The 27,371-nt window shown below is 38.5% G+C and overlaps 1 protein-coding gene and 1 pseudogene across 8 annotated transcripts in view; one reads left to right on the top strand and one right to left on the bottom strand.

The window, feature by feature from the left end:
* Positions 1-27,371, top strand: part of NRG3 (neuregulin 3) — a 1,117,203-nt gene that overhangs the window by 475,976 nt on the left and 613,856 nt on the right. For all 8 annotated transcript variants that reach the window (XM_030941427.1, XM_030941426.1, XM_030941425.1 and 5 more), the window contains one exon: positions 11,002-11,131. In XM_030941427.1, the coding sequence (XP_030797287.1) occupies positions 11,002-11,131 (130 nt within the window). The remainder of the gene's footprint in view (positions 1-11,001; positions 11,132-27,371) is intronic.
* Positions 4,068-5,004, bottom strand: LOC115900478 (annotated as a pseudogene).

Below are 27,371 nucleotides of genomic sequence, written 5' to 3'. Positions count from 1 at the left end.
GTATGTGTTCCAGTACTATTGGAGCTCAAGGAGTGTGAGAGAGAGATTAGGAAGTGCAGTCCCAGGGAGCCTTCTCTGATGGCTTGTGTGGGGAATTGCTGAATAAGCTAGGAAGTGTTTGTTAATCTTGTGTAATGAAGACCCAATGGAGTTTTAGTCACAAGATGAAGAGAGCTCACATGTGCTCTTGAGGTGGGTGTATTAACTCTTGAGTAAGTAGTAGAAGCCAGTGTGAGGTACAGGGAGACCAGACAGGAGGCTGTTGCTATGTGTGAGAATCTTTTATCCACTAAAAGTTTCATATAAAGACACATTTGGGAAATAAAGATGTTGTAGAGAATGGAACACCATCCCCACCATGGATAGCATCCAGATTAATGCTGGAAATCAAATTTCAATTAGAAAATTGCTTAGGAAACATGTTGTCAGAAGAAGGAGAGCCATGTAATTCAAGTCTGTGATGGCATCTCTTTCAAGTTTCCCAATGCACCTGACTCAGAAGATAGAATCAGTCTGTTAGCTGAGGTCTCTCTGTGCTGGAAAAGCATGAAAAGAGTCCCACGAACATACACTCAGTTCTCTTTGAAGTTTAAGATCCATCTACAAATGGCCATGTTCTTTTCTTAGCAGAAAGCATTGGGGTTTCTACGTACATGCTGCTCACTGCTTATGTGTAAGTAAGGTAAAATTTGAGCAACTGGAAAATGACCCCACTGTAATCCAGATCATAATATTTCTAAATAAGCACACACAATAGTCAACCAACCTACTTCATGATTTTTTATGGAATGAGGCAGAGACAAGGCCACTGTACACCCACGAAAAAATATAAGTATGCACTTCTGACCTATGTGAGGTAAGTGTTTGCTCCTTCTCTGTCAATAGCAAGCCCTACTACAAGTCTTTCAGCATATTGGATTTTTAGGCCACTCGGTTAGCAATTGTCTTCACTTCTATGTAGCATTCAATCCTTAATGTACTTCTGCTTTTCTTAGCCTATAGAGTAGTTCAGACTCCCAGGGAGACTGTTTTGTTAGAAGGAATGAAGTCTCTATGGGTATACTGAAAATCTCATCTACAATAGATAAAAGTCCATAATTTAGGGTTAGTGTGAGGATATTCATTCAATAAGTATTTATTGAATAACTATTGGATAGCAGGTGATGAATTAGTTATTAGGAATACATATACCCACATACATGCACAAACACACACACACACACACACACATAGATATAAAACATGTTTGTATCTTCCAGAAGCATATGGTTTATGGAATAAACAAATGGAAATAATGAAGGTTATTATTTCTAGTAGCAAGTTTGAGAGTATCCCATAGGGTGAGTCTCATTTTTGTTAGACTTTGATAAATCATCTCAAAGGCTAGGCTTCCCAGACATGTGTGTTATCTGTGGCTCAAGACTATGATTGAAAGAATGAGAGCCAAAGAGCAGAAAGAGAGGGGTGTAGTTCTGTGACCTAAATGGTGAAAAGTCCCCAGAGAAGAAAGCCTTTACTGGGCAGCACTATAGAGAGTTTTGTAGAGAACAGAAATATCCAATGGGAATTTATTTTTGCTGAAGTTTTCTCTGTCTTACAGTATGTTCTCTAGATGAAATCTGTGGACAACTGTGGGATTGTTGGGGTAAAGGTGGCAACCTGCAGAGCGAAGCATGTGCGAAGGCCTGAGGGGACCTGGGACATCTGAACAATTGTGGCTTGTGTATTGAAAGTGGGGGGCAGTTATTATGTATGAGATAAGGAGTGAGAGACACGGAGGGCTTGGTAAGATTTTGGTCTTCATCGTAAGAGCCTAGATAAGCCATGACATGATTTTCTGAACAGCAGTGACCGATTGCTATGTTTTTTTTTTTTTTTTTTGCATATATTATGGAAACAGATTTTATTGTAAATAATTCATTTTAGGGTGGCTAGCATGTGCACAGACAGGTCTGTAAGGAATATTCCAGTTAAGATGAGATGGAAAGAAGTGGTAGATTCAAAAGATATTTAGGAGTTAGAATCAAGAGTATTTGGTGATTGCACATGCAGGATCAAGAGAATGGCTACTTGGTTTCTGGCCTGGACAATGGGATCGGTGGTGTCACATTAACTGAGACTGGGATTGCTAAAGGAAGAGCAGGTTTGTTGAGGAAGAGCAAGAGTTCCATTTTCTATAAGCACATTCTGAGGTGCTTTTGGAGGGTCCATCAAGAGGGAAGAGATAGGCAGACTGGAATTCAGAGAAACCTGTGAGCTGGATGTGTAAAATCAAGGTTATTGGCATGTAAATAACAGAGAGGATCATCCATGCAGCTGGTTTTCAGAGTTTAGGGTTCATGAGAATGATCTGGGAAGTTTTCGAAAGCAACATCCAGGACCCACCTCCAGTGTTTCTGGTGCAGTAGGTCATGGATGGAGTCCATGCTTTACATTTCTAATATACTCACTCAGAGATGGTTCTGATGCTGCTAATTTGAGTACCATCTGGGAATAGCACTCACCTAGAGAATAAATAAATAAAAAAGAAAGAAAGAATGGAAATAAAAATGTGACCTATGGGAAACAGTATAACAGAGTCAGTCAAGCTGCATTGGTTTGTGTTCAGAAGCTCCCAGGTAAGAGCCATGAACCCTTGGGTCAATGAAGTAAACAAAGTAAGTAAAGACTCAATCTCTCTATTTGTAAAAATAATAGTAATAATAATACAAATAGCGCAAATTCATAGTGTTGTTTTAAGGTCAAAAAAGACAGCTAAAGGAAAACACTTAGCATGGTATTAAGTATATGCTTGGGGTTATTTGAAAGCCAGTCTTTAAGTAATCCAGCATTTAAATATAGATTAGATGATACTAAGTTGGTGAAAGTCAAAGGTCAAGAGGAAAATCAGACTATGTGATAACAGATTCCAAGGAAAGAAGGGTTTTCACAAAGGCAAGAGTGGTTATGAGTGTCAGTTGTTTTTGAGAATGTCAACGAGATACAAAAAAAAACAACAACAAAACAAACAAACAAACAAAAACCACTATTGGATTTAGAGATAGCTAGTAACATAAAATAGGCCGTTTCAGGAAAGCGATGTGGGGTGCAGAGATAGTGTCTATGAAGCACATAGCACAGAGCCTAGCGTACGCCAAAGGCTCCAGTGATGGTAGATGCTATTATTATTATCATAGTTCAAAGCAGTTTGTAATATGCATGTGTTCGCATGCTGGTTAAAGGAAATACATTCAGTTGAGCATAAACTCTGCAATTCCCAAAGAAATGCATTTCCATTGAACAAGCTATGTCCCATTCAGGTTTAAGTAGCTGAAACAGTTTTTAAAAGCAGGATTTCAAACTGCAACGTGGCAGATATGTCATACAACTTTAACAAGGGCCCTTTCTACATTTGCTGCAAGAATTAACGGCTCTGGGATACATCAAGAACTGTCAGTTCTCACAGCAGCCCCACGAATCAACTGAACTTTTAAAATCCTCGCCCTATACTCCCCATTTCTCCCATGCCAGCAAAGTGAACAATTGTCTGATCTTTGGCAGCAGGGAGAAAGCTATCTTTGCCTCTTGCCAGCTGAGAAATGGTTTGTTTCCCTTTCAAACACCACTGCATTCTTCTTGCAATTTCCCTTTACCATTAAATATTTTATAACTCAGTCTCATGCCAGTGTACCTTCCTGGGTGCCTGATAAATGACAGATTCTACAGAAAATTTTAATATATGGCAGCAGGTTTCATTTACAGTATTCCTACAGAAGAGGCTGCCGGAGTCAACAACCATATTTAAATGGCTTCTGGCTTGTAAAGGTAGTTTGCTAATCCCAAAAGCTTTTAGATTGCATTGCCAGATTCTTACCTTTTCTTAGAGAATCGTCATATCGTGAACTCTATGGGAGAGGAAGAAAAAAAAAAAAACCTGCTTGAGGAATGTGACATTTTTTTGTTTGTTTGTTTAAAAATAAATCTTACATAGCCTTATGTTTCATTTTTTTTTCTTTAAGAGGAATGAGTTGTGTACATGGGGTTTAAATGCTTTATAGACAAGAAAAAAGAACTGCGCTAGAACCAACTTATTCATCATCATCTTCATCTTCTTTTTTTTTTTTTTTTTTTTTGAGGAGGAGGAGTCTCGCTCTGTCGCCCAGGCTGGAGTGCTGTGGCGTGATCTCGGCTCACTGCAAGCTTCGCCTCCCGGGTTCCCGCCGTTCTCCCGCCTCAGCCTCCGAGTAGCTGGGACTACAGGCGCCCGCCACCTCGCCCGGCTAGTTTTTTGTATTTTTAGTAGAGACGGGGTTTCACCGTGTTAGCCAGGAGGGTCTCGATCTCCTGACCTCGTGATCCACCCGCCTCGGCCTCCCAAAGTGCTGGGATTACAGGCTTGAGCCACCGCGCCCGGCCCATCTTATCTTTATCTTCTTCATCCTCTTCATCTTCCTCATCTTTCTCCTCTTCCTTCTTTTCCTTGCTTTTTTCAGCCTTGACAACTCCCTTTTTTGCTGCATCAGGCTTTCCTTTAGCTCGATATGCAGCAATATCCCTTTCGTATTTTTCCTTCAGCTTCGCAGCCTTCTTTTCATAAGACTGCTTGTCACCTGCAGCAATGCTATTCCGCATTTCTCCCAGGTTCTTTGCAACATCATCAAAGAGCAGACCAGGATGTTCTCCTTTGGTTTTCGGGCGATACTCAGAGCAGAACAGGAAAAAGCTCGAAGGAGGCCTTTTGGGTACATTGGGATCCTTGAACTTCTTTTCTGTCTCTCCTTTAGGAGGGATATAGGTTTTCATTTCTCTTTCATAACGAGCCTTGTCCGCCTTTGCCATATCTTCAAATTTTCCTTTCTCTTTAGCAGACATGCTCTTCCACCTTTCTGAGCACTTCTTAGAAAACTCTGAGAAGTTGACTGAAGCATCTGGGTGCTGCTTCTTATGCTCCTCCCAACAAGTCTACACAAAAAATGCATATGATGACATTTTCCCTCTCGGCTTCTTAGGATCTCCTTTGCCCATGTGTAGTTATTTTTCTACACTAAGAATTGAGGCCGCTGCACTTCCGCGGACATAAGAAATGAGCTCCTGGAACTCAAGGTCAGCCGGGGTTGGGTTCCTGTTGCTGCACGCGTGGCCCGCCTGAAACCGCTACAAAGTAGTGGGCAGCGTCCCACTGCCCAACTCTAGTGGATAAAGAGGAAATCTGACATTTTTAAGCCAGGAGTGTGAAGAGTTTATTTAGGATCTAATCTGAGTCTCAATGTTTTTGTGTTTTGTGTTTGTTTTGTTTTGTTTGTTTGTTTTTTGTGGCGGGGAGTGGGGGGTGACCTTGCTTTTCCCATCCGGGATTCCTTTTCCTGTGCCAATTCAATCACACATATTCAAGCCCAGCTCCAATGCCAACACTTTAAGAAACCCTCAGAGATAACTGTAGCCTGAATTAAGCTCTCCCTTCCTTTGACTATCTCATGCAATTATTAACTGTAATAACCAATTTAGTACTCTTGTTCCTGCAACAAAATATGTGTTCCCACAGTGTGCTGCATTGGGCCGGCAACACAGAAACCTCCATAAGTAATATTCAGGTTGAATTCAGTACTTAAGGTGGAAACCAGTCATCGTTTTAATTCATTAATAAATTAACTTTAATTGCAAAATCTGCGGGGATTTCTGTCTTTCAACCCAACATTTTCTTCCCTTTTTGCCTTTAATGAATTCACCACCACCACCTCTCACTGTGCATTTAATTACTGTACTGATTACTTACTATGTATGCTACATGATGTGGAAAGCATAGAAAATTTAAAAGCAAAGCACTCTCCCTGACCTCCCTGGGGATAGAGACCGAAACATATAAAAAAAAAAAAAAAAAAAGAAAACACATAAACTACATATAACAAGTGCCAGATGAGTGATCCAGATAATTGCACAGTTCCTGTGGCCCCAAGTGATGGGGTACTATTTCTAACGTCAGCAGTAGTACTTCCTTAAACTGATCCCTAGACCTTGGTCATGGTGCTTGGAAAACCCTTTCTCAGCGCAATCTCTGCTCATCTTAATCCTAACACTCCTTTATTCTTCCTGTCCTTCTTTTCTGGAAAATCCTTTCCAATTGTTTTGCTTTGTTTTCTCCTCCTTTCTCCTCCATGCTGCTGAGCTGATTTTTCCCTCCTTTAATGAAATTCTGTGCTCTTTCCCTAAGGTGTTTTGGAGCCCTTATTATATCCTAACTTAATTCGCTTCCCAGATATTTTTAAAATAGAGTTTTTGTTCACCATAACACTTTTTTTTTTTTTTTCTGTTTTGAGACAGGGCCTCACTCAGCCCTGCCTCAAACAGGCTGGGGTGCAGTGGCACAATACCAGTTCACTGCAACCTCGACTTCCTGGGCTCAGGTGATCCTCCCACCTCAGCCTTCTGAGTAGCTGGGGTCACAGGCATGTGCCACCATGCCCGACTAACTTATTATTATTATTATTTATATAGATGGGGTCCCCCATGTTGTCCTGGCTGGTCACAGACTCCTGGGTTCAAGTGATCCTCCCACCTTGGTCCCTATAGTTCTGAGATACAGATGTGAGCCTGAGTGCCTGGCCTCTGATACCACTTCTTAACACCAACAAGTAGAAAAATGCTATATAAAAAGTTGTCCTTTTTTTTTTTTTTTTTTCGGACGGAGTTTCCCTCTTGTTGCCCGGGTCGGAGTGCAATGGTGCAATCTCGGCCCACTGCAACCTCCACCTCATGGGTTCAAGTGATTCTCTTGCCTCAGCCTCGAAGGAGCTGGGAATACAGGCGCCTGCCATCATGCCTGGCTAATTTTTTGTATTTTTAGTAGAGGCAGGGTTTCACCATGTTGGCCAGGCTGGTCTGGAACTCCTGACCTCAGGTCATCCACCCACCTTGGCCTCCCAAAGTGCTATGATTATGAGTGTGAGCCACCACACCCGACCAAAGTTTCTATCTGTGTAATACTATATAGATAAATACCTATTCTGTGCCTCTCTGTGTCAAGCCTTCCATAAGCCCGTGGATTAAAGATGTGAAGACTTCTCTGCTCCATGGAAGCAAGCTCATGGTCCAGTCATATGGGAGCTTCAGAAGCTGATGAATGTGGAGAGAATGACGTATGATAGCAGGGCCCACTCTGGAATAAGGGAACATAAAGAAAGCCTTGAAATACAAATTGGAATTCACAGGAACATTAGGTCCCTCCTGTTTACTTACAGGAATCTTCATCCATATAATTGTTTTGAAGGCAATAGCTCTATAACAAATTATTTACCAAATTACATTCCTAGAAACAGAAGTTTGATTAAGTACATGCCAAAATAGTACCATATAGTATAGCTAGCTTAGTGTATTGGACTGTCCTAAAAGTGGCGTAGCTTTAAAAAACATAAACAAGCTTCCAAAAGTGTTGAATTTGCTCACAGATGAGAGTTTTATATCTGATTACAAAGATACACCAAGGTTGTTTAGGGTCATAACTTTTATAGTTTGGCATTAGATCTTATCCACGTTCTCATTCTCACAAATGTTCCATGTTCGTTCTTCAGAAGAAAACACTCAGCTGGATATGTTAGAGCACACTATGCCACCTTAGGGCACAGAAAGAAAGTAAAGAATTGCACCTTATAGTTTTTTTTTTTTTTTTTGGCTCATTCTTATTTATGTTGTATTTTATGTGCTTTGTAGTATATCTTATATGTTGAAAATTAAATAGATGTATGAATACATACATGCACTTTAATCAGATGTACCAATATAGGAGGATATCATCCAAAATTATTAGCATCTCTTTATTAGGCTTTGTTTGGTTGTAAGTAATAGAAAACCTGAATAAGAGTGACTTAGATATAGTATGCTTATTATTCATTCAACAAAGATCTAGGTAGGTGGTCTTAGAGTTAGCATAGCAACCTAGTGATTTTATTAAGGGTCCAGAATTTGCCTATATTTCCATACACATCTTTTGCATGACTTTCAAGAATAAAATTTCGCCTGATGATTAATTACACTTACCCTACCCAAAGCCTCTGTGATTTCAGGTAATAATGCTATATAGATAACATATAGTAAAATGCTTAGGTACATCCTAAGGTCTCAAATGTATTGATAATTGCAGTTATTAAAGAATGATCATGCCCAATAGTTTTATTGTTTATTATATTGTCATTTAATAATTATGATAATGATGTTTTCTTTGAATTCAGTAAAGTCATTGTGAAGGTTAAGCATGAGTATTTTAAATTAATTTGGGGATTCTTTAAGCTGTGGAAATGGAAAGCCTCAGAACATGTTAAGCCTGATATCTGAGCTTTCCCACCCCAGACTTTTGCAGATCCATTTACTTGGGTCTCTGATCCTCTGTAATGTGCTGATAGATGATAACATGATGGAGAAATCGGTTGGTAGAATGGGGCGGTAACCACTAGAGACAGCAGTTGTCAGATGGAAATTAATTGATTGTAATTGCTTTGCCATTGTATTGCACTTGAAGTCTGTAGCTTGTTAAAACCACTGATTATAAAATAAGGATCTCACTTTTTATGCTGTAGATCATGTTAATGAAAAGCTGTTCTTAGAAGCATGATCAGTGAATATCAATAAATGGATAATAAGAAATTAAAGGAAAAGTTAACTAACTGATCATGAGTTAATATACTTCAGCAGCCAGAGTAGCAGTCAACTGTGCACGGTTTCATATTGAATTTTTTGCTCAGAGCTCTTGAATTTTAAATATTTCCCATAGAGAGATTGATTCTGTGTGACTGTTTATCACATACTGTCTTGAATAACAGATCTTTACTGTAGAGAATCTCCTGCAAGATGGAAAATGTGTGTGTTTTGCAGAGCCTTTATTTTGTACCAAAGTATTAACAAGCAGATATTTTGAAGTAGAAAACATAAGTTCCCATTGCAACATCAATAGTGGTTTACTTCAGTGCTCATGGAATATGAGTAACATATGTGTGAGGGTCTGTGTGAATCTGAAGGCCTTGCTTTTGCAGTCTTTATCAATATTACAAAAAGAATACTAAAATGATAACATCAATGTTAAATTATATTTCACTTTTTGCTGTACAAAATGAATTAAATTTCGTAAAATTGTAATGAGGTTTTTAATTATAGCTTTCATTTATAGCATTTAATTATTGATGTTAGAGAGATCAGATATTTTGAAGATATTTTTATGAGCACCAATTCTTATCAAGCCTCCATGCCATCCCTCAAAGACATTACAGAGGAAAAGAACAGATAAAACAAAGAAAGGATTACTTGCAGTTTTGAATGCAGTGAGGAAAGTGGTAAGAGGCACTGGGAGGCACAAGATGAGATCATCTAAGTTCTGAGGATTTCTGGGTGTCCTCAACAAAGAATGAAGGTCTGGGAAGAAGGAGCAGTGTGACAGTTCTTGATATTTTGAGAAAATAGAGTGATAGTTGAAAATTAAGTTGCATAAAGTTTTAGAATGCAAGAAGAAACCATCAGACAGATAAACATATAGATGGCCCATGCCCTGGTTTGCCCTACTATGGATTTTAAAGTTATTCCCACAGGAGAGCCCCATGAGGATTTTTAGATGTGGGAGAGATAGGGGTGAGTTTCCTTTTAAAATGATCACTCACCATCAGTTGTGACGATAATCAGGGAAGAAGCTCATTGTGACCTTCATTTACTGTCTTAGTTCATTTTCTATTGCTTTAGCTGAATACCTGAAGCTGGGTAAATTACAAGGAAAATAAATTTATTTCTTACAGTTTTGTAGGCTGAGAAGTCCAAGGTCAAGGGGCTGCATCTGCTGAGGGCATTCTTGCTGGTGAGGACTCTTTGCAAGCCCTGAGGCAGTGCAGGGCATCGCATGGATGGGGGCAAGAGAATGTCAGATCAGTCCTTCTTTCTCTTCTTAAACAGCCAACAGTTCCATCATGGGGGCCTCACCGTGATGACTTTATCTATTCCTAATTACCTCCCAAAGGCCCCAACTTCAAATATCATCAACATAAAAATTTGAGGATTAAGTTTCCAACACATGGAATTTAGGAGACTCATTCAAACAAGGGCGGTTAATAAGCTGGTGTAATATCCTGTGCTGTTGAATATTATTATTAATCTAAATATCTGTAAGGGAAATTAAAAGCTTATGCGCTGAATAATTTTTTGTTCTTTGACTTTTGAAGTATATTTTTGGTTGAATGTTACGGTGGAATTGGTGCTAATAGTTAGTTGCTTAAAACTCTGTAATTAGAATAATGTCTACATGTGGTAATAGAGTCTGTATCTTGTAGATAGCATATATTTATGGTTAGTCTCATATTTGGGATGCAGATATTGATATATAACTTAATTTGAAAATGTATGTAATTATGATTTTAAAAATGCATGTTTAAGATAATGCTAAAAAATGACAATAATTGGTCCTGTTAAATATTTACCAGAAACATTCTTCATATTTGAGAATCTGGTTCAGAATTTAGAACATTTGCATTTTAATTGCATAATAAAATGAGAAAGTAAAAGAATAATTGGCTTAGCTATTAGCCAATTATAGCTGTAACTAAAAAAAAAATCCCCCAAACTGACATTGGATTCCACAGAATAGTCACAATATACATTGATCAGATGCTTAATTATATTTGGCAGCAATAAAGGGAAGGGAATGTTGCTTCAATCCTTCATACAACATGTTTGTTAAAACTAAAATTAATGAGGGTGGATTTGGGGTGTTTGACTCAGTATCATTGAGCTTTTAGTGTTTATGTGTCCTCAAATGGGGCTTCTCCAGAGTGACTCCAATAGTTAAAATTTAGTGGAGAAATAAGACAATTGAATACAGTGGTTACAGCCAGCTGCATTTGGTCAGTACCATGGAGGGTTGGAGCTGTCTGTCTAGAGTCCCAGAGGTCACAGCCCATGAGAAGGCCTCCATACCGAGATCCAGGGACAGTGACAGGAGTTGTTGGTGTCAGAATGTACTGCTGACAGCATTTCCCTCTGTGCTTTCCCTGACAGATACTACGACATATTCCACAGAGCGATCCGAGCACTTCAAACCCTGCCGAGACAAGGACCTTGCATACTGTCTCAACGATGGCGAGTGCTTTGTGATCGAAACCCTGACTGGATCCCATAAACACTGTCGGTAAGCCACTGAGGACACTGGTGGAAAGGGCAGGCCCTCTGTAAGGCCTGGGGGTGGAGGGTGCTGGCAGCATCTGTAATGTGTCATGTCCAGGATACACACAGTCCCACCGTTTGAACAGCAGAATTGGGAGTTTTAATTTGGAAAGGGCAAGGCTGTTGTCTCTTTAACAGCCGAAGAAGACAAAACGGAAACAAAGTAGTCACTGTTTAAGTTTTACCTGACCAAGCAAACGAAGATTTACCTTTAGATCTGCAAAGTTAATGGAAATAATTATTTACACACTTTAGAAGAGTATATTTATGATGTGGAACTTAGGCATATATCCTAGTACTCAGAAATAATCTATTCTTGAGAACCTGCTGACTGTGGCAGGAGAAGCAAACTGCTCATCTAAGATCTAGAATCTCAGTGTTTATTTGTGAACCAACCCCAGAGACTTTAACTGTGTCCAGAGAAAACTGCATTTTATTTTGTTTCTGCCCTCCTTTATTAATTTCAATACTTTCTCTTAACACCTCTGATGAAACACTCTCCAGCAAGAAGTTGCAAATGAAATAGCAGTCCTGTTATAGTCTAAGTAGAGAACTACTTGGGGAAAACTCCCAGTAGAGATCAGGAAGGTGTTTAATTGGTTTTTAGAGACATAAGGTTATGTAACTGCTAAAAGTAAAAACAAGGGGGGATAAAGAGTGCACTTATAGACACTACAGTTTTAAGACTCCATAGAAGAATCAAATTAACATCTGAAAAATATTTCTTACCAAGTTTTCACTTCAAGTATTACCCTGGTAGTTTGTTTTTCCTTGCAATTGTATATGCATCAGTGATCATATATATCCACACCCCTTTTCTTCTCTTTATTTGCTCTTCTCATATGACACAGTTATTAAATTAATTATTTGGAATCATGAGGCATGGAAAATTATGACTTTTTTCTATTACTGTTATAAAACTCGATTCCCATGTTGTTTCACTAAGATGATGTAGAGAAATGTATCGTATAGTTACAAACTTAGAACATGCCATGCCGGCAGAAGCTGCCTGGATCCAAGAGCCAGGTTTAGTCCACAGGGAAGATGTATTGCCACACTGAGCAATGGCACAGGTTTGGAAGAACAGATACATGATATGGTAGGAGGGCTCTGTAAAAGTTACCATATGTCCTGTGTCAGGACAAATAGAACTGTGACCTTTCCTCACCCCTGACATGTGGTGTTCATATATGACTTTGGCAGTGCCACTGCATTTACCCGAGTTGCAAAATTTGCACCCTATTCCTATGCTCTGCAAACCTGGGTTGGGGGAGAAGGGGAGTGGGAATTGTTTCTCTCCACATTCCTCCTCTCTCATATTTTTTTGTGACTCTGCACATATGGACATGAAGCACACAAGTGATATTAAGACCTTAAGGGAAAATCCAGGAATGAACTACTCCTTCAAAGTGTGTTGTGCATGCAAGCCCTTTTAGCTCCTCAACCATGTTACAATTTCCTTGGTCAATCTAATGAGATTACCATTTGGAAGTGGGCAATGCAATCAATTATGTTTGAATTTGTAATCAATTGAAGAAGAGATGAATCAGAAGCATTGGCTAAAGCAGTAGCTTTCTTTGATGGTGATTTCCCTGGAGGAAGAATTGGATCAGGTCCCACCACAGTATGCAGGCTGAGATGATTCATCTTTTCCAAAACTGAGACTATCGGGAGAACAAAGTAATTCTTCTTTTTCGTCGTTTGACCATGCTGTATATTTCAGTACTTCATGAGTGTGTTAATTTGCTAGGACTGCTGTAACATTGTGCTACAGACTGGGTGGCTTCACTATGGAAATTTATTTTCTCACAGTCCCGGAGGTCAGAAGTCCAACATAAAGGTGTCAGCAGAGTTTATTCCTTTTGAGGCCTCTCTCCTTGGCTTATAGATGGTCAAGGAGATGTATCTTATCATGTTTCCTCTGTAGGTGTTTGTGTTCGGAATTGATTCCTTTTCAGGCCTCTCTCCTTGGCCAGTAGATGGTCAAGGGGATGTATCTTCTCATCATGTTTCCTCTGTAGGTGTGTTTGTTCCAAATTTCCTCTGAGGACATCAGCCATATTAGATTGGAGCACATCCTCATGACCTTATTTTAACTTCATTACTTCTGTAAAGACCTTTCTCCAAATATGATCACATTCTGAGGAACTGGAGTTTACTTCATGTAGGGATTTTAATTTTTGTAGATACATTCAGTCCATAACAATGAATCTCATGTCCATAAAAGAAAAATCCTTTGCTTTTATGCATATGCATGTACATCTCTAATTTTTGTAACACACATAAGCAGATATATATATATATATATATAGTTTAAATGAAATGATGTACATATTTAATAATTTTGGCCTTCTGTCTTCATATTTCTTGCATATTTCAGTACAGACAGCCTGTTATTTAACATAGACTCACAACATAGCTAAGCATGACAAAAGACTAGCCTAAGACAAAATTAGAGCTCGAGTAGGTTAATAGATGCCTATAAATCTCCTACGAGTGTGTATGAATAAATCACACATCACATGTGCCTGCTATTCATCTCTCAAGCTTTGCTGCGAATAAAAGGCTTACATTTGTTCCTGCATCAGCCACTTCTAAAAATTCCAACGTAGTTATTAATAATGTGCCATTTTGTACAGCACTCTATTTAAGTAGTATGTTTCAGTCATTCTCCTATTCAACAAATGTTTACTGAGCACCTCCTATCACAAAGATACTGTTGAATAAATACAGAAATGAATTTAAAAATTAAATGGTGCAGTGCTTCATAATGTGTTTGGAGTAAGAAAAATACTTCATCGTGAGGAAATTTTGAAAAGCAAAATACTTCAGAGTGACTGACATACTACAAGGAGTATCTTTATGACATAGTAGTTACTGGATTTTGTTTCAAGTTAGATAAGATGCCATTTAATAGATCTGAGCGGCAGTATAAAGGCTTGTGTGTGACCCTAGCTTTTTCAATAGTTTATTTTTATATGTCTCAAAAGATTAGACATTTAAACCTGAAAGAAATTAAAATTATATTTCTTGGATTTAAAAATTGTAATCCTATAATAAACTGCATCAAATAGTTTTCTATGTTGTGAAAATAGACCATACTCCGACACATTTCTGTTTTCTTCTCAAGGAACAATAGGTACACAATTACCAAACTATTTGTGATAGAAATCCTGAAAGTACATGCTCAAAAAAAAAAAAAAATAATAATAATAATAATAATAATAATCCCAGAAAAGGGAGGTGTTGAAAGTGGGGGACACGTTTGTTTCGTTGTAGTTTTGTTATTCCAATTCTTCAAGAAACATTTGTGGTACCAGTACTTAGAAATTATAAAGCAATTTAATTTAAAAAACAAACAAACAAACAAACAAAAAAACAAAACAAAAAACTTGACAGAAGGATTTTTTTTTTTTTTTTTTTTTTTTTTAAGAGACGGAGTCTCCCTCTGTCGCCCAGGCTAGAGTGCAGTGGCAGGATCTTGGCTCACTGCAAACTCCGCCTCCTGAGTTCAAGCCATTCTCCTGCCTCAGCCTCCCACGGTGCCTGGCTAATTTTTCTATTTTTAATAGAGATGGAGTTTCACCATGTTAGCCAAGATGGTCTCGATCTGCTGACCTTGTGATCCACCTGCCTCAGCCTCCCAAAGTGCTGGGATTACAGGCGTGAGCCACCACGCCTGGCCGGATTTTTAAAGAACAAGAAATAGAGAAAATAGATTTTCCTAAATTCAAAATATAATGTCTATCTATCTATCTATCTATCTATCTATCTATCTATCTATCTATCTATCTATCTATCTATATGTATGTGTGTGTATGTATATATTTATTTTTCTGAGAGGAAGGCTTGCTCTGTCACTCAGGTTGGAGTACAGTGGTGTGATCTTGAATCACTGCAACCTCAATCTCCTGAGCTCAGGCCATTCTCCCTACACAGCCTTCTAAGTAGCTGGGACTACAGGCACTCACCACCATGCACAGAAAATTTCTGTATTTTTTTATTTTTATTTTTATTTTTTGTAGAGATGGGGCCTCACTAGGTTTTCCAGGCTGGTCTCCAACTCCTGGCCTCAAGTGATCCTCCTGCCTCAGCTTCCTAAAATGTTGGGATTACAGGTGTGAGTTACTATAGCTAGCTCAAAATATAAATCCACAGACCATCCACAGGGTAATTAGTGCAAACAGATTGTGGTATATTGTGGGACTTAGTATAGAACAAGGATTGATTCATAAACCAGAGGAAAATGAGGGAACGATTTTTCAATTAATGATTAACTATCAGGTACATAGTATCAGAAGTGTATGTTGACCCCTCTTTCTATACCAAAAGTATACTAATGATTTCAAAAGTTAAAGTAATAAACAAATAAAGCCTAAGGAAAATAATAAATAAAATTACGTATTTATTTATGTCAGCGATTGTAAGGACCTTGTGAGCAAATAAAAGCAATGGAAGGCAAAAATTAACAACTTTGACATAGCATTGTTTTTTATCTGAATATCATAAATCAGAAACAAAATTAAAAGACAAGCTATGAGGAAACTGAATAACAAATATGGCAAAGAATTAAAACCCCAAAGAAGTCACGTAGATCAAGGGGTAACATTAAAATAAAATCTCAATAGGGAAATGGACAAAGGGGAGGAACATAATCTTCCTAAAGAGAAATACAGATAAGCAGCAAACAAATATTCTCAGCCTCACAGAGAAATGCAAATTAGGTATTTTTTTCCCTATCGTTTATTTAAAGATTTTTAAAAGTGACTACTGTACCCAGTTTGTCAAGGGGGCTGTGAAAACACATGTCCTCAAATGCTACTTGAGGGAGTGCAGTTTGTTAAATATATTTTTTGTAGGTAATATTTTAGTATGTTTTAAAAAGCCTTAGAGTGTTTCTTTCCTTTCTTTCTTTTTCTTTTTATTTTTTGAGATGGAGTCTCCTCTGTCGCCCAGGCTGGAGTGCTGTGGTGCCATCTCGGCTCACTGCAAGCTCCACCTCCCAGGTTCACGCCATTCTCCTGCCTCAGCCTCCCGAGTAGCTGGGACTACAGGTGCCCGCCACCATGCCCAGCTGATTTTTTGTATTTTTTTAGTAGAGACGGGGTTTCACTATGTTAGCCAGGATAGTCTCAATCTCCTGACCTCATGATCCGCCCGCCTCAGCCTTCCAGAGTGCTGGGATTACAGGCATAAGTGTCCAACCCACATACATGCTTGTGAAGATTTATTTATAGGGATGCTCACCACATTTTTATCTGTAATAGCAAAAATTTTTAACAAGTCTGAAATTATGAATTTAAATGTCTATATAAATTAGAATATATTTGTACATTGGATGAATTTTCACAGTATTTTGAGGATACCCAACGGTCACTATGTCATGTTAGGTATAAAAATTTAATATGAAATTGCAAACTTGAACATACAGTAGAATCCTAATTCTGGGAAAAAAAAAAACTAAAAAGGTTGATAGTTTACAACTATTTGCTTCTTTCAACTTTGTGAATTTTCTAAGGTCTCTATATTACATAAATGAAATATATTACATATTTATTTATATATTTATAATAATATAAATATTATTATATTTATATTACATATATTTCATTTATGTAACACCTGGTTAAGACAGTTGACTCCTGCCTCTAGTCTTTCCATTAAGAAATATGGGTAGTGTCCCTGGCTCTGTAAAATCATTGTAAGTCACTATTATTAAGCTGATAAGAGAACTTTAAGTGCTTTCAGATTAAGCACTACTAAGTCTATTTGAATGTGTCTGTTCCTTCTTTTATTAATAATGCATTGGTACTTTTTATAATAATTCTCATGTTGAAGTCATGTTTTGAAAACATTAAAAACATTGGATTTAATAAAAGGTAGATACACCCTATAGAAACGAAGCTGGATAAAGAAGGAAAATAAGTCACCAGAAACACTTTGAATCAAAATATTCTGAATAGAGTCTGAATATTCTATGATCTTTTCATTTTTATGCCATTTTTAGAAATTTAAAAAATTTTGGCAATGGTGCTATGTATAATATATTGCACTAGAGTGAAAAGAGGTAGCCATTGTAATAGAAAAGATTGCTACACAATTGAATGGACCAAATGTGTTTTAAGGCCAAATTCAAGTAAAAAGGATGTGTCTCTTGTGAATTGAAGCTCATTAAATGTTTCACCAGCCTTCCTGCAAAAATGGATTTTCAAAACTTTGGAAAGGATAACATTTGAGCAGAATTTGACCTGTACTGACCATTTTAGAAATCAACCAAGCAATTCACTTGAAGATACTTGAAGCACTTGAAATATGGAATTGCTGGAAAAAGAATAAGGCAGCCCAATGGCAACCACTGCTCAGGGTGATACTTTGGTAACAGGACTGATGGCCTGTGTCACAGTCTGACATGCTGATAGGAGTTGGGGAGTGAGGGCAGCCATTGAGAAGGGGGAAGGGAACCCTAAGAGTAGTGTTTTCTCCCTATTATGACTGGCTCTCTCTGAGTTGGTTTTGAAATAAAAGCTTCCATTTTTAAGAGAATTGATTGGTCGTTGTGTAACGACATTTCTACAGTATAATAGGACCATCCCAGTTAGTGCTTTCCTCTGTCACTTTGGAGGTCCATTAGCTCTTCCATTCAGTGAGGGTCCTCTTTATCAAATGGTTCTCCAGTAAGTGCTCTGAGAGCAGCAGCTAATGATTCCCTGTGGTTGAAGCAAGTCAGAATGAAAATGGAGTTTTGGCACACATCCCTGCACTCCATCAACAGGAGGGAATGAAGGCTAAAATATCCATAAATCCAGGCCAGGCTGCAGAGTCCCTGCAGAATGGTGTTAATAACAAGGGGAAGAACCTTAGAAGAATTTTCAAGTTCATCAAAGAAATGTTCATGAGAATGTTTGCCATAGCCTAGACATAATTTAAGTAATTTGCAATAGCCATATTGATAACAGGTGGTCTACCGATTGCTTTGGACAAGAGGAAATGAACAAAGTAATGATTCTTCTTCTCTGTGGACATAGTTTGTCATGATAGTCTTATAAACTCAGAAAACAAGCAAACAAACAACACAATGAACGTAATTACGTAATTCCATGACACTTAAGCAGTGGTTTGCCTCTTCTAGTTCGACCTCTTTGTATTTCAGACCAGCGGGTATACTTAAAATTAGTTGGCAGTTAGTGCATTGTTTTGGATATGGATATTTAAGTATCATGCAAAAAAATGAAAAAGCACATTCAACCAACACATCATTTAGTTATTAGCCAAAGATTACTTTATTTTAATGTTTTCTTCTGTGATTGAGATTTAGTTATTAGCCAAAGATTACCTTATTTTAATATTTTCTTCTGTGATTGGTGGCTCTAGCTGAAGCAGGAAATGGTGTTTTTTAAGGAGGTCATTATGATTTGGGTTTGCTTTTGTATCCATGAATTGACACCAATAAGTTTATGTAAAATACCTTCGCTGTGTGAGTTGGGGTAGGACGTACAGGAGGCAAATATGAGTGTTCAAAGCTGAGAGACCTGAGTTCAAAGTTCTACTCAGCTTTCTACTGACTATGATTTTTTGCAAGTCATTTAATCAGACTTTCAATACTTAATTTTTTTTTAAGATAGTCTAATAGTTGCCCCAAAAGGTTGATGCAAGAATTGAAAGCAACATATAGAAAACTATGAATGTGAAATAGATACTATGTATATATATGATAGCTCTTTCCTCTCTCCTTTATGGTCATATTGAAGCCAAGGAAAAAAGCATGTTGCAAGAATCTTGTGAGAGAAATTGTATCAGTATTATCTGCCTTATTTAATTAACAGGAGACTTCAGTTTAAATGTGGGGCGGGGCATGTCAGAGAATTCATATCTACTGTATATTCTCAGGACTCAGAATTCCTATTGCTAATTTTAATACTTTGACAAATTAGCAATTTTCTATTATTTGTTACATTCTGCAGGCATTTCTTGATTTTTCCCAGATTTCTTTTCTTAATGACTCTTCATAGGTTTAAAGGAAATATTTAAGCATGTATATGTATAATATACATATAAAATAAGCATGTTTATGTATAAATATTTTCCTTTCCTACTTAATGTAACGGGCCATAATTGTGTCAATAACGTGAAATTGATGTTGATTTTGCAATTTTGTGACACAATACAATAGCCTGTTGACTTTTCTTGTGTGTGTGAAAAAGAAAAATACACTTTCATGTGAAAATGTACACACTGAAAATTATAGGTTTTACTTGTGGAAAATATATGATTAAAAAAAATGAAGTGATTTACCTTTTTCCTAATTCTTTCCCAATATAGTTTTCTGAAAGTTTGGCTATCTGTATGCTTCAGTGTTTAAAACATGTAGGCACTAAAATTCTTAATGGCATAAAATAAAAATTATCTGATTTATGAAAGCCTACAGAAAATGATAAAAAAAAAAAAAAAAAAGAATATTTTTAAATGCAGGATATGTTAGCAGCGAATATGGAACCCAAGATAAGCAAGGCATGTTCGACTCTACCTAGACAGTGTCAGATCTCTGGCAATTAGTACATTGCTTTGGATATGTAGCTTTTAGCTGCTCTCCTTTGTAAGGTTTAAGACCAGGCTTGTCTATGTATAACTATTCAATCTCATACACGCACGCAGACATGCACACACTCTTTTTGTTTGCTCCCATGATGATTTATTTACCAGCTGTAAAATGAGGATGATGATAACTGTCCTTCCTGGCAGTCATTGGACCATAATATATGTGAATGTCAATTGGAAGTTGTAAAATGCTATATAAATGCAGGGTATTGTAGCTATGCAAAGCCTAAAATTACCTAATTGATTTTGGTCTGTCCCTTATCCCTTATAATGAGAGTACTAGCAACTAAAACACCTTGAAAATTACTGGAGTGTTTTTATAGCCAATAGACTCCAGAATTTATATAGCGTTTAGAACTTTATCAAACTTTCTTTGTACTAGTCTGATTATTTAAAGAAGATCTCACTATGTAATAATGTCTTTAAAGTATTTAATTTTAAATAGATAAATAAAAATATTTTTAGAAGATAAATTTTTTAAAAGATAAATAAAAATACTTTTATTTCCTTGCAGACTCTTTAAAAAGTGCTGTCTTTTTGTCTTCTGTTTTTCTTAATAATTCTTATTTGGTCTGGCTGGTTGGATTCAATGCTCCACTGCTACTAGAAGACAAATTATACATATTCTTGAACTGGACGTGGTGGCTCACGCTTGTAATCCCAGAACTTAGGAGGCTGAGGTGGACAGATCACCCGATATCAGGAGTTCAAGACCAGCCTGGCCAGCATGGCAAAACTCAGTCTCAACTAAAAATACAAAATATTAGCCAGGTGTGGTGGTGCATGCCTGTAATCCCAGTTACTTGGGAAGCTGAGGCACGAGAATCACTTGAACCCAAAAGGTGGAGGTTGCAAGGTTGCAGTGAGCCGAGATCATGCCACTGCACTCCAGCCTGGGTGACAGAGTGAGACTCCATCTCAAAAAAAAAAAAAAAAAAAAAAAAAAAAAAAAAAAAAAAGTAAATAAATAAATAAATTATACATATTCTCTGTGATTCAGTTTTCTTATCTGTTAATGGGAAAAGCAATATTATTACTTCCCAGGATTATTTGAGGCTTGATATAGGTAAAGTTGAGGTGCCTGGTGTTGAGTAAACACAGGGAATTTAGAGTAAGTGCAGTATAATATAGTAAGTTACAGGTGTTGTTAATTTACCTCCACAGCTTTGTTGACAGATCAACGTACTTGAGTCAGAACTCCTTCGTAGGTACTCAGAGTCTCCCAGCACAGTGAGCCTTGTGCATAGAGTTCAATTTAGATCCACTAATGGGAATAAAAGAAAACAGGCACAGATACATTATTTAAAAACACAGTAATACCAGATCGTACACAAGAACATGTTTTAGAATCAAGGATCATTGTAATTATTCAGGTAGTAAACTTAACAGATAAGCAGAAATAAGAGGCCACCTTTTGTTAGAGGAACGCTCCCTTTTGACAGTTTCTGAAGAAAAAACATGGGGAAAACACTCCTTACCACCTACTGTTTAGGCCATTCCTGCTGTCAACCCTTCAGATGTGTCCTCGAGAGTTCCCTTTGGAGCTGCCTCACTGGGCACCTGCTTCCTGCATGAGGGGTTCCCTATCTTGTGAGGGATGGAACAGTCTGGAAGCTTACCCCATGCAGACAGAGAGAGGATTATGCAATATTTTGTATCCCAGATAAAATTATATAGTTTGAGTGGATTATGGATTGTTTCACCAAATTTATTTTAGAAATTAAGAACATATCCATAAATATTATTTTAGCCAGAGATGATCTATCAGTACAAATGTAAACAGTAACCGTGGCACCACAGGCCCTGCCGTGCAAGCTCTTGGGTTAATATTTCAATAAAACCTTCCAAAAACAGGATGAAGATGGCTCAGCTGTTCTGTGGACTCTGCTGAGGCAGTGAGGGAATTTGCCGTGTCCCTCTGTGGTCTGCCCATCTCTAGGGCTACTGAAAGTATTCTTGCTCCAGCCTGAGTTTCACAGCATCAGGCAGCACTTCTGGGTTCCTGAGCATGCTATTTCTTTCCAATTCACTGTGATCTGAGCATCATTTAAAAACCTAAACTATAGTTTAAGGGCCAAATCACAATTTTTATGCATAAACCAAAATGTCAGTGTTTGTGTACCAGACTAGGCAGGCTGACACCAGGTTCTACATGCTTTGTCTCCCCACTAAATTCTCTCCTTTATTGTCCCAGTGGTTCAGGAATTCAAACTGCTTGAAAATAAGACACTTAAACTCTGGCTTTATGTACTCTACTTATTTTTAGAGATAGGTTCTTCTTCTATTGCTGAGAATGGAGTGCAGTGGTACAGTCATGACTCACTGCAGCCTCAACCTGTTGGGCTCAAGTGATCCTCAGCCTCCCAAGTCACTGGGATGACAAGTGCACACCACCATACCTGGCTAATTTTTTAATGTTTTTATACTGATGGGATCTCAGTATGTGGCCCAGGCTGGTCACAAACTCCTGGCCTCAAGTGATCCTTCTGCCTTGGCTTCCCAAACTGCTGGGATTATAGGTGTGAGCCACTGTGCCTGGCTTAGCTCCCAAAACTGTTCAGGCATAATGGGAAATTTTAATAATTTTCTCTGTCAAATAAGCATAATCCAAGGATGTTCCATGATGAATATGACATATACTTGACCTAATTATAATTTGGTGACACTCAAATTCATAGAAAAACAAGACTATCATATACTGTGTAGATTTTTCTTAATGTAACTTTCACCAGAATGTACAACCTCTGTGTTGTTATCCCCACTTTGCAGAAATTAGCTGAGAATTTCCTGAGTCACGAAGTGCTAGCAGGCTTTGGAGGATAATGAACAGGAGAGTTCCCTGATATATGACAGGGGTGTGGCTCGCCTGTTTGGTGGCCTCACAGCTGAAACCCCTGAAGGAAGGAGGAGCATGCAGAGGCAGACAGGCAATGCAGAGGCTGGGGCAAGTGATCTGGCTCCACAGTACTGTCTAGAGGTGGATGCCTGTGCCTGCAGCCTTCCATGTTACAAAGCTCTTTCAGTTTTGCCGTCTACAGATGGCTTGAGTGTTAATCAGCTCAGTGGACCCTCTGCTTTATTGCAAGGGCAGGGGCCAGTGTGACAGCTTTCTGTATCCCAAGCTTTTCCCCAGTGGCCCACAACAATTGGATCACATGCAGGCTGGAAGGATGAGTGCAGGGTTTTGTTGAGTGGTGGAGTTGGCTCTCAGCAAGATGGATGGGGAGCTGAAAGTGGGGATGGAGTGGGAAGGTGATCTTCCCCTGAAGTGGGGCTGCCCAGCAGCCAGACTCCTCCAACCACCCCCTGCTGAACTCCCCTTGGCATCCAGACATCCCTCCTCTTCTCTTTCTCTGCCATGTCGTTCTGCCGTTGGTGGTCTGCTGGTCTGCTCTAGAGCTTGTGATTCAGGGTTTACATGGGGGCAGGATAGGGGAATGGAGAACCAAAAGGCAACTGTTTGGGCATGAAAACAGAAATGCCTATTCTCATTCAGGGACGTGGGTATCTAGGCTTAAAGGTGGGGCCTTTACTAGGGAACCACCCTCTTCAACTCAGTATTTTCCCGTTTCCTGTCCATATCAATAAGGTAGAAGAGAGGGCCTTAGAATCCATTCTTTTCACTGTACCCCAACTCTGTGTCAGTGCATGCTAACATCCAACTACTCTTTTATTTAGTTGCCTTTGTACCTACCTATTATTTGAGAAAACTAAAAAATTGACAGAACAGCCAAGCATTCCTTGTTTTATAGAAAAAAAAAAAAAAAAAAAAAAGCCAAAGACTGTGTTTTCAAAGTTTATCTCAGAGTAAATCTCTAAAAGTATGGGTTTTTTTTTAATGCTCACAGCGATTCTGGTGGTTTTATGAATATCAGGAAAATATTTCTACTAGAGGCAACTTAAAACAAAATCCGCCTTACACACACACAGAGACACATGTTCACACACATGTATACATACACAGTCTATTTACTAGGTATCTGGCATCATGCAGGACACTGAGGTTCAGTGGTAAATGAGACCAAAAGCTCCTTCCTGTCAATAACTTGCTGTATGAGCACTGGGAAGCCAACAGATTCTGATGTGAAAGGGACCACAAAGGGCAGACCCTGGCCATACTGGGCAGTGAAGCTCACACTTGGGGTAATAGGGAAATGCATTCTAGGCTGATAAACTGAGGGAAAATATCTACCTCAAGTATATAAAATCCTTCCTGCAAGTTCTATCAGATGAGAAATTAAGGATAAAATGAAAAGAATAAAAAGATGAGAGCATTACACCTGCTTTGGGGAATATGTTTTTAGAAATATGCATGCCATATGTGAGTGCTATAGAATGGCACTTCTTGTTCTATTTTATGTACACTCAGAAGTAAATGGCAATTTAATACATTCTTTTATCATTCTGCCAATGTTTATTAAGCATTTTCAATGTTCCGAGTCCACTGTAAAGTGGTAAGAATATAGTGATGGATGTTCTCAGAAAAACTCATAAGAGAGGGGTTGAGATGGATATTTTCTAGTTCAATTCAATATGACAAGTTCCGTGCTAGATATGAGCTATGCTCATTGTCTCAGTCTGTTTTGTGTTGCTGTAAAGGAATACACGAGGCTGGGTAATTTATAAAGAAAAAAAGGTTCTTTTGGCTCAGGATTCTGATGGTTGGGAGGTTCAGGATTGGGCATCCGCATTTGGTAAAGGTCTCAGGTTCTCCTGGAGGAAGGTGAAGGGGAGCAGTGTGTGCAGAGATCACACAAGGAAAGAGGGAGGCAGTGGTGAGGTGCCAGGCTCTTTTCAACACACAGTTCTCTTGGGAACTAAAGAGTGAGAGCTCACTCTCCTCTGAGGGAAGGCATCAATCTATTAATGAGAGATCAGCTCTTCTGACTGAAATACCTCCCAATAGGCCCCTCCTCCCAACACTCCCACACTTGGGATCAAATTTCAACATGACATTATGTGGGGACAAACAAACCATATCCAAATCATAAAACTCACATGTGCATAGAAGACTCCAAAAATCAATGCTCATGAAGTCAGGGAGTGCTTCGGAGAGGAGGTAACACATGAATTTGCATTTGGAAAGATAAGAGCCTTTTTATTTCTCCTTTGGAAACCTAATCTTGCTGACCAGCAAAGGTGTGGAGAGTTGAGCTGCTATTGGAGAAGTTTCTCTTTAAATCCAAGGGGGAGGGAAATTTCAAAATTACTTTAGATGCAATTAGAAGTAATCAGCTTCATATCATAAATTTTTGATGCAATTGGTCCCTTCCTTTCTGAATTATTTTTTCTCTCATGTCCAGATGGTTCTCATAAACATATCAGAAGATGATGACATTTTTAATTTCTTTCACTCAAGCTCTGAATTTGTCTGAATGGAAAGTATAGAGAATAGTATGATTCTTCAAGCCTAACAAGGATATCACACTGATTAAATTATGAAATCAAGATTTTTTAAATTCAAAATTAATGTATAACTTTTATCTACATATATGGGAGATTTGCAAAGATGATTTTATAGTTCCAGTCAAACATTAATTGTATTAACATTTTATTATTCATGTATTTATTTATTTTGAGAGTCTTGCTCTGTTGCCCAGGCCAGAGTGCAGTGGGGCATGGCTCACTGCAACCTCCATCTCCCTGGGTCAAGCAATTCTCCTGCCTCAGCCTCCTGAGTAGCTGAGATTACAGGCACGAACCACCACACTCAGCTAATTTTAGTATTTTTAGTAGAGACGGGGTTTCGCCATGTTGGCCAGGTTGGTCTCAAACTCCAGGCCTCAAGTGATCCACTCACCTTGGCCTCCCAAAATGCTGGGATTACAGGCGTGAGCCACCGCACCTGGACTGTATTAACATTTTAGATGTAGGAAATGATTTTTCAGCTCTAAAATTTTCCTCAAGAATTGAACATATCCATTCAAGGCTGCGTTGATACCTGATCATTGTCGAATAATGAAAGTTTAGGGATACTTACCGGCACATTCAAATGGAAATGTTCTACATTTTCCTGGGTAGTATTTCTTTTCTCTAACTGAGATGCTGCGAGGCTCCCGTGGGGTGAAAGTAAGATAACTGTAAAGGATGTACCTTGCTATGGGTCAGGCAGCAGGTTACCGTATTGGCACATATAGCAACACATACATACAGCAGAGATCAGAGAAAGAAAGTCCGTAAGAGTTCCTAACACAGGGTGGCTTTCTAGTTTCTCAAATACTACTTTCTGATTTAAACAAATCCAAAATACAGTTATAGCTAACGTCAGAGAAAGGAGTTATTAATTCAGCAGTAGAACATTAAACAAACAGACCCCAGGCTTAGGGGCAGTCGGGATGCTTGGAGATGCGGATATGGAGACACAAAGGCAATGCCAAGAGGCCAGTATGCTCAGAGCCTGGCCTCCCTGGAGTCCTCTGACAGCGGGTGAATCCCAATGACCCTGTGCTCCTGAAGGGCAGAAATTCAATTAGGAACTCTCAGCTTTCAGCTTTGAGGCTCAGGCTAGTGTATCAGTGGGTAGCTCCACTGCTGGAGGAAACATATTCTACAGCAGTTATGAAATAGAGGCTAATAATAGGACAAGGGAGAGTGAAAAACATGAGGTTGGAAAGAATTGGCAGAAAAGATGAGCTGATAAAGCATCTACTTTAAATAAGGTCATGATTTTGCCACAGTTTGGGGTGTTCTCCTGTGCTAATTTATAGTCACAATCAAAGTCACATGGAAGCCTTATTTTCTTTGACAAGGTTTTATTTTCAGTGCACTAGAAAGCTCTTTCCTTTCTGCCTGGGTTAACATATGTGAAAGAAATAGTGATTATTTTAATGATATTAAATAGTAGCTTTGATCTCTTCCCCCTACAAGCTAACCAAAACATTATCTGGATGTATGAAATGATTCGTTTGTGAACAAAACCTCTGTATCTATTATAATGTTTCTGTTCATCTACCTGACTCTCCCACTAGGCTTTGAGTTCATCTGTGCTTCTGGAACCTACCACCTACTCAGTGAAGATAAACTGAGTCAATGAAAAATACGCTAAATACCTACCACCCTCATTTTTTAGAGGACAAATTTGAGGTGTTAAAGAGGACACAGAAATGTTAATATCAATCTTCGATTTCAAACCTAAGCCCAAGGCAGAAGCTTACACCCTTTCTACACTGCTTCATAATTGCCTACCTTGTGTTTGTGTTAAATATGCAAAGGAATGTTGTCTCCACGTTTGATACATGACAAGAAGGAGGCTCCCAGAGGGAAGGTCGCTTCCTCAAAGACACCCACCAGTAGGTAGGAGGACTGATCACCAGTCTCAGTTCTGCCTGACTATGAAGCTCTCGATCCTCCAATCTTGTCAAATTTGCTTTATTATAAGCATCTCCAAAGGCCATGGTTAAAAATATAGATTCTTAATATCTTCCTCTGAAGATTCTAATTTAGGTATCAGCTGGGACCCAATAATCATGCATTCATTATTGAGACCAATTTGGGAAACAGTGAATAATAGTAATGTTTGTCAAACTCTAGTGAGTGTATGAATCCTGTGGGGATCAACTGCAGATTAAGGTACAGTGGTAGGTCTGGGGCGGGGCCTGGGATTCTGTGTT

Source organism: Rhinopithecus roxellana, chromosome 11 (assembly GCF_007565055.1).
Source record: "Rhinopithecus roxellana isolate Shanxi Qingling chromosome 11, ASM756505v1, whole genome shotgun sequence".
In the NCBI taxonomy this organism is placed as follows: Eukaryota; Metazoa; Chordata; class Mammalia; order Primates; family Cercopithecidae; genus Rhinopithecus; species Rhinopithecus roxellana.
This window is presented reverse-complemented; position numbering and strand designations above follow the sequence as displayed.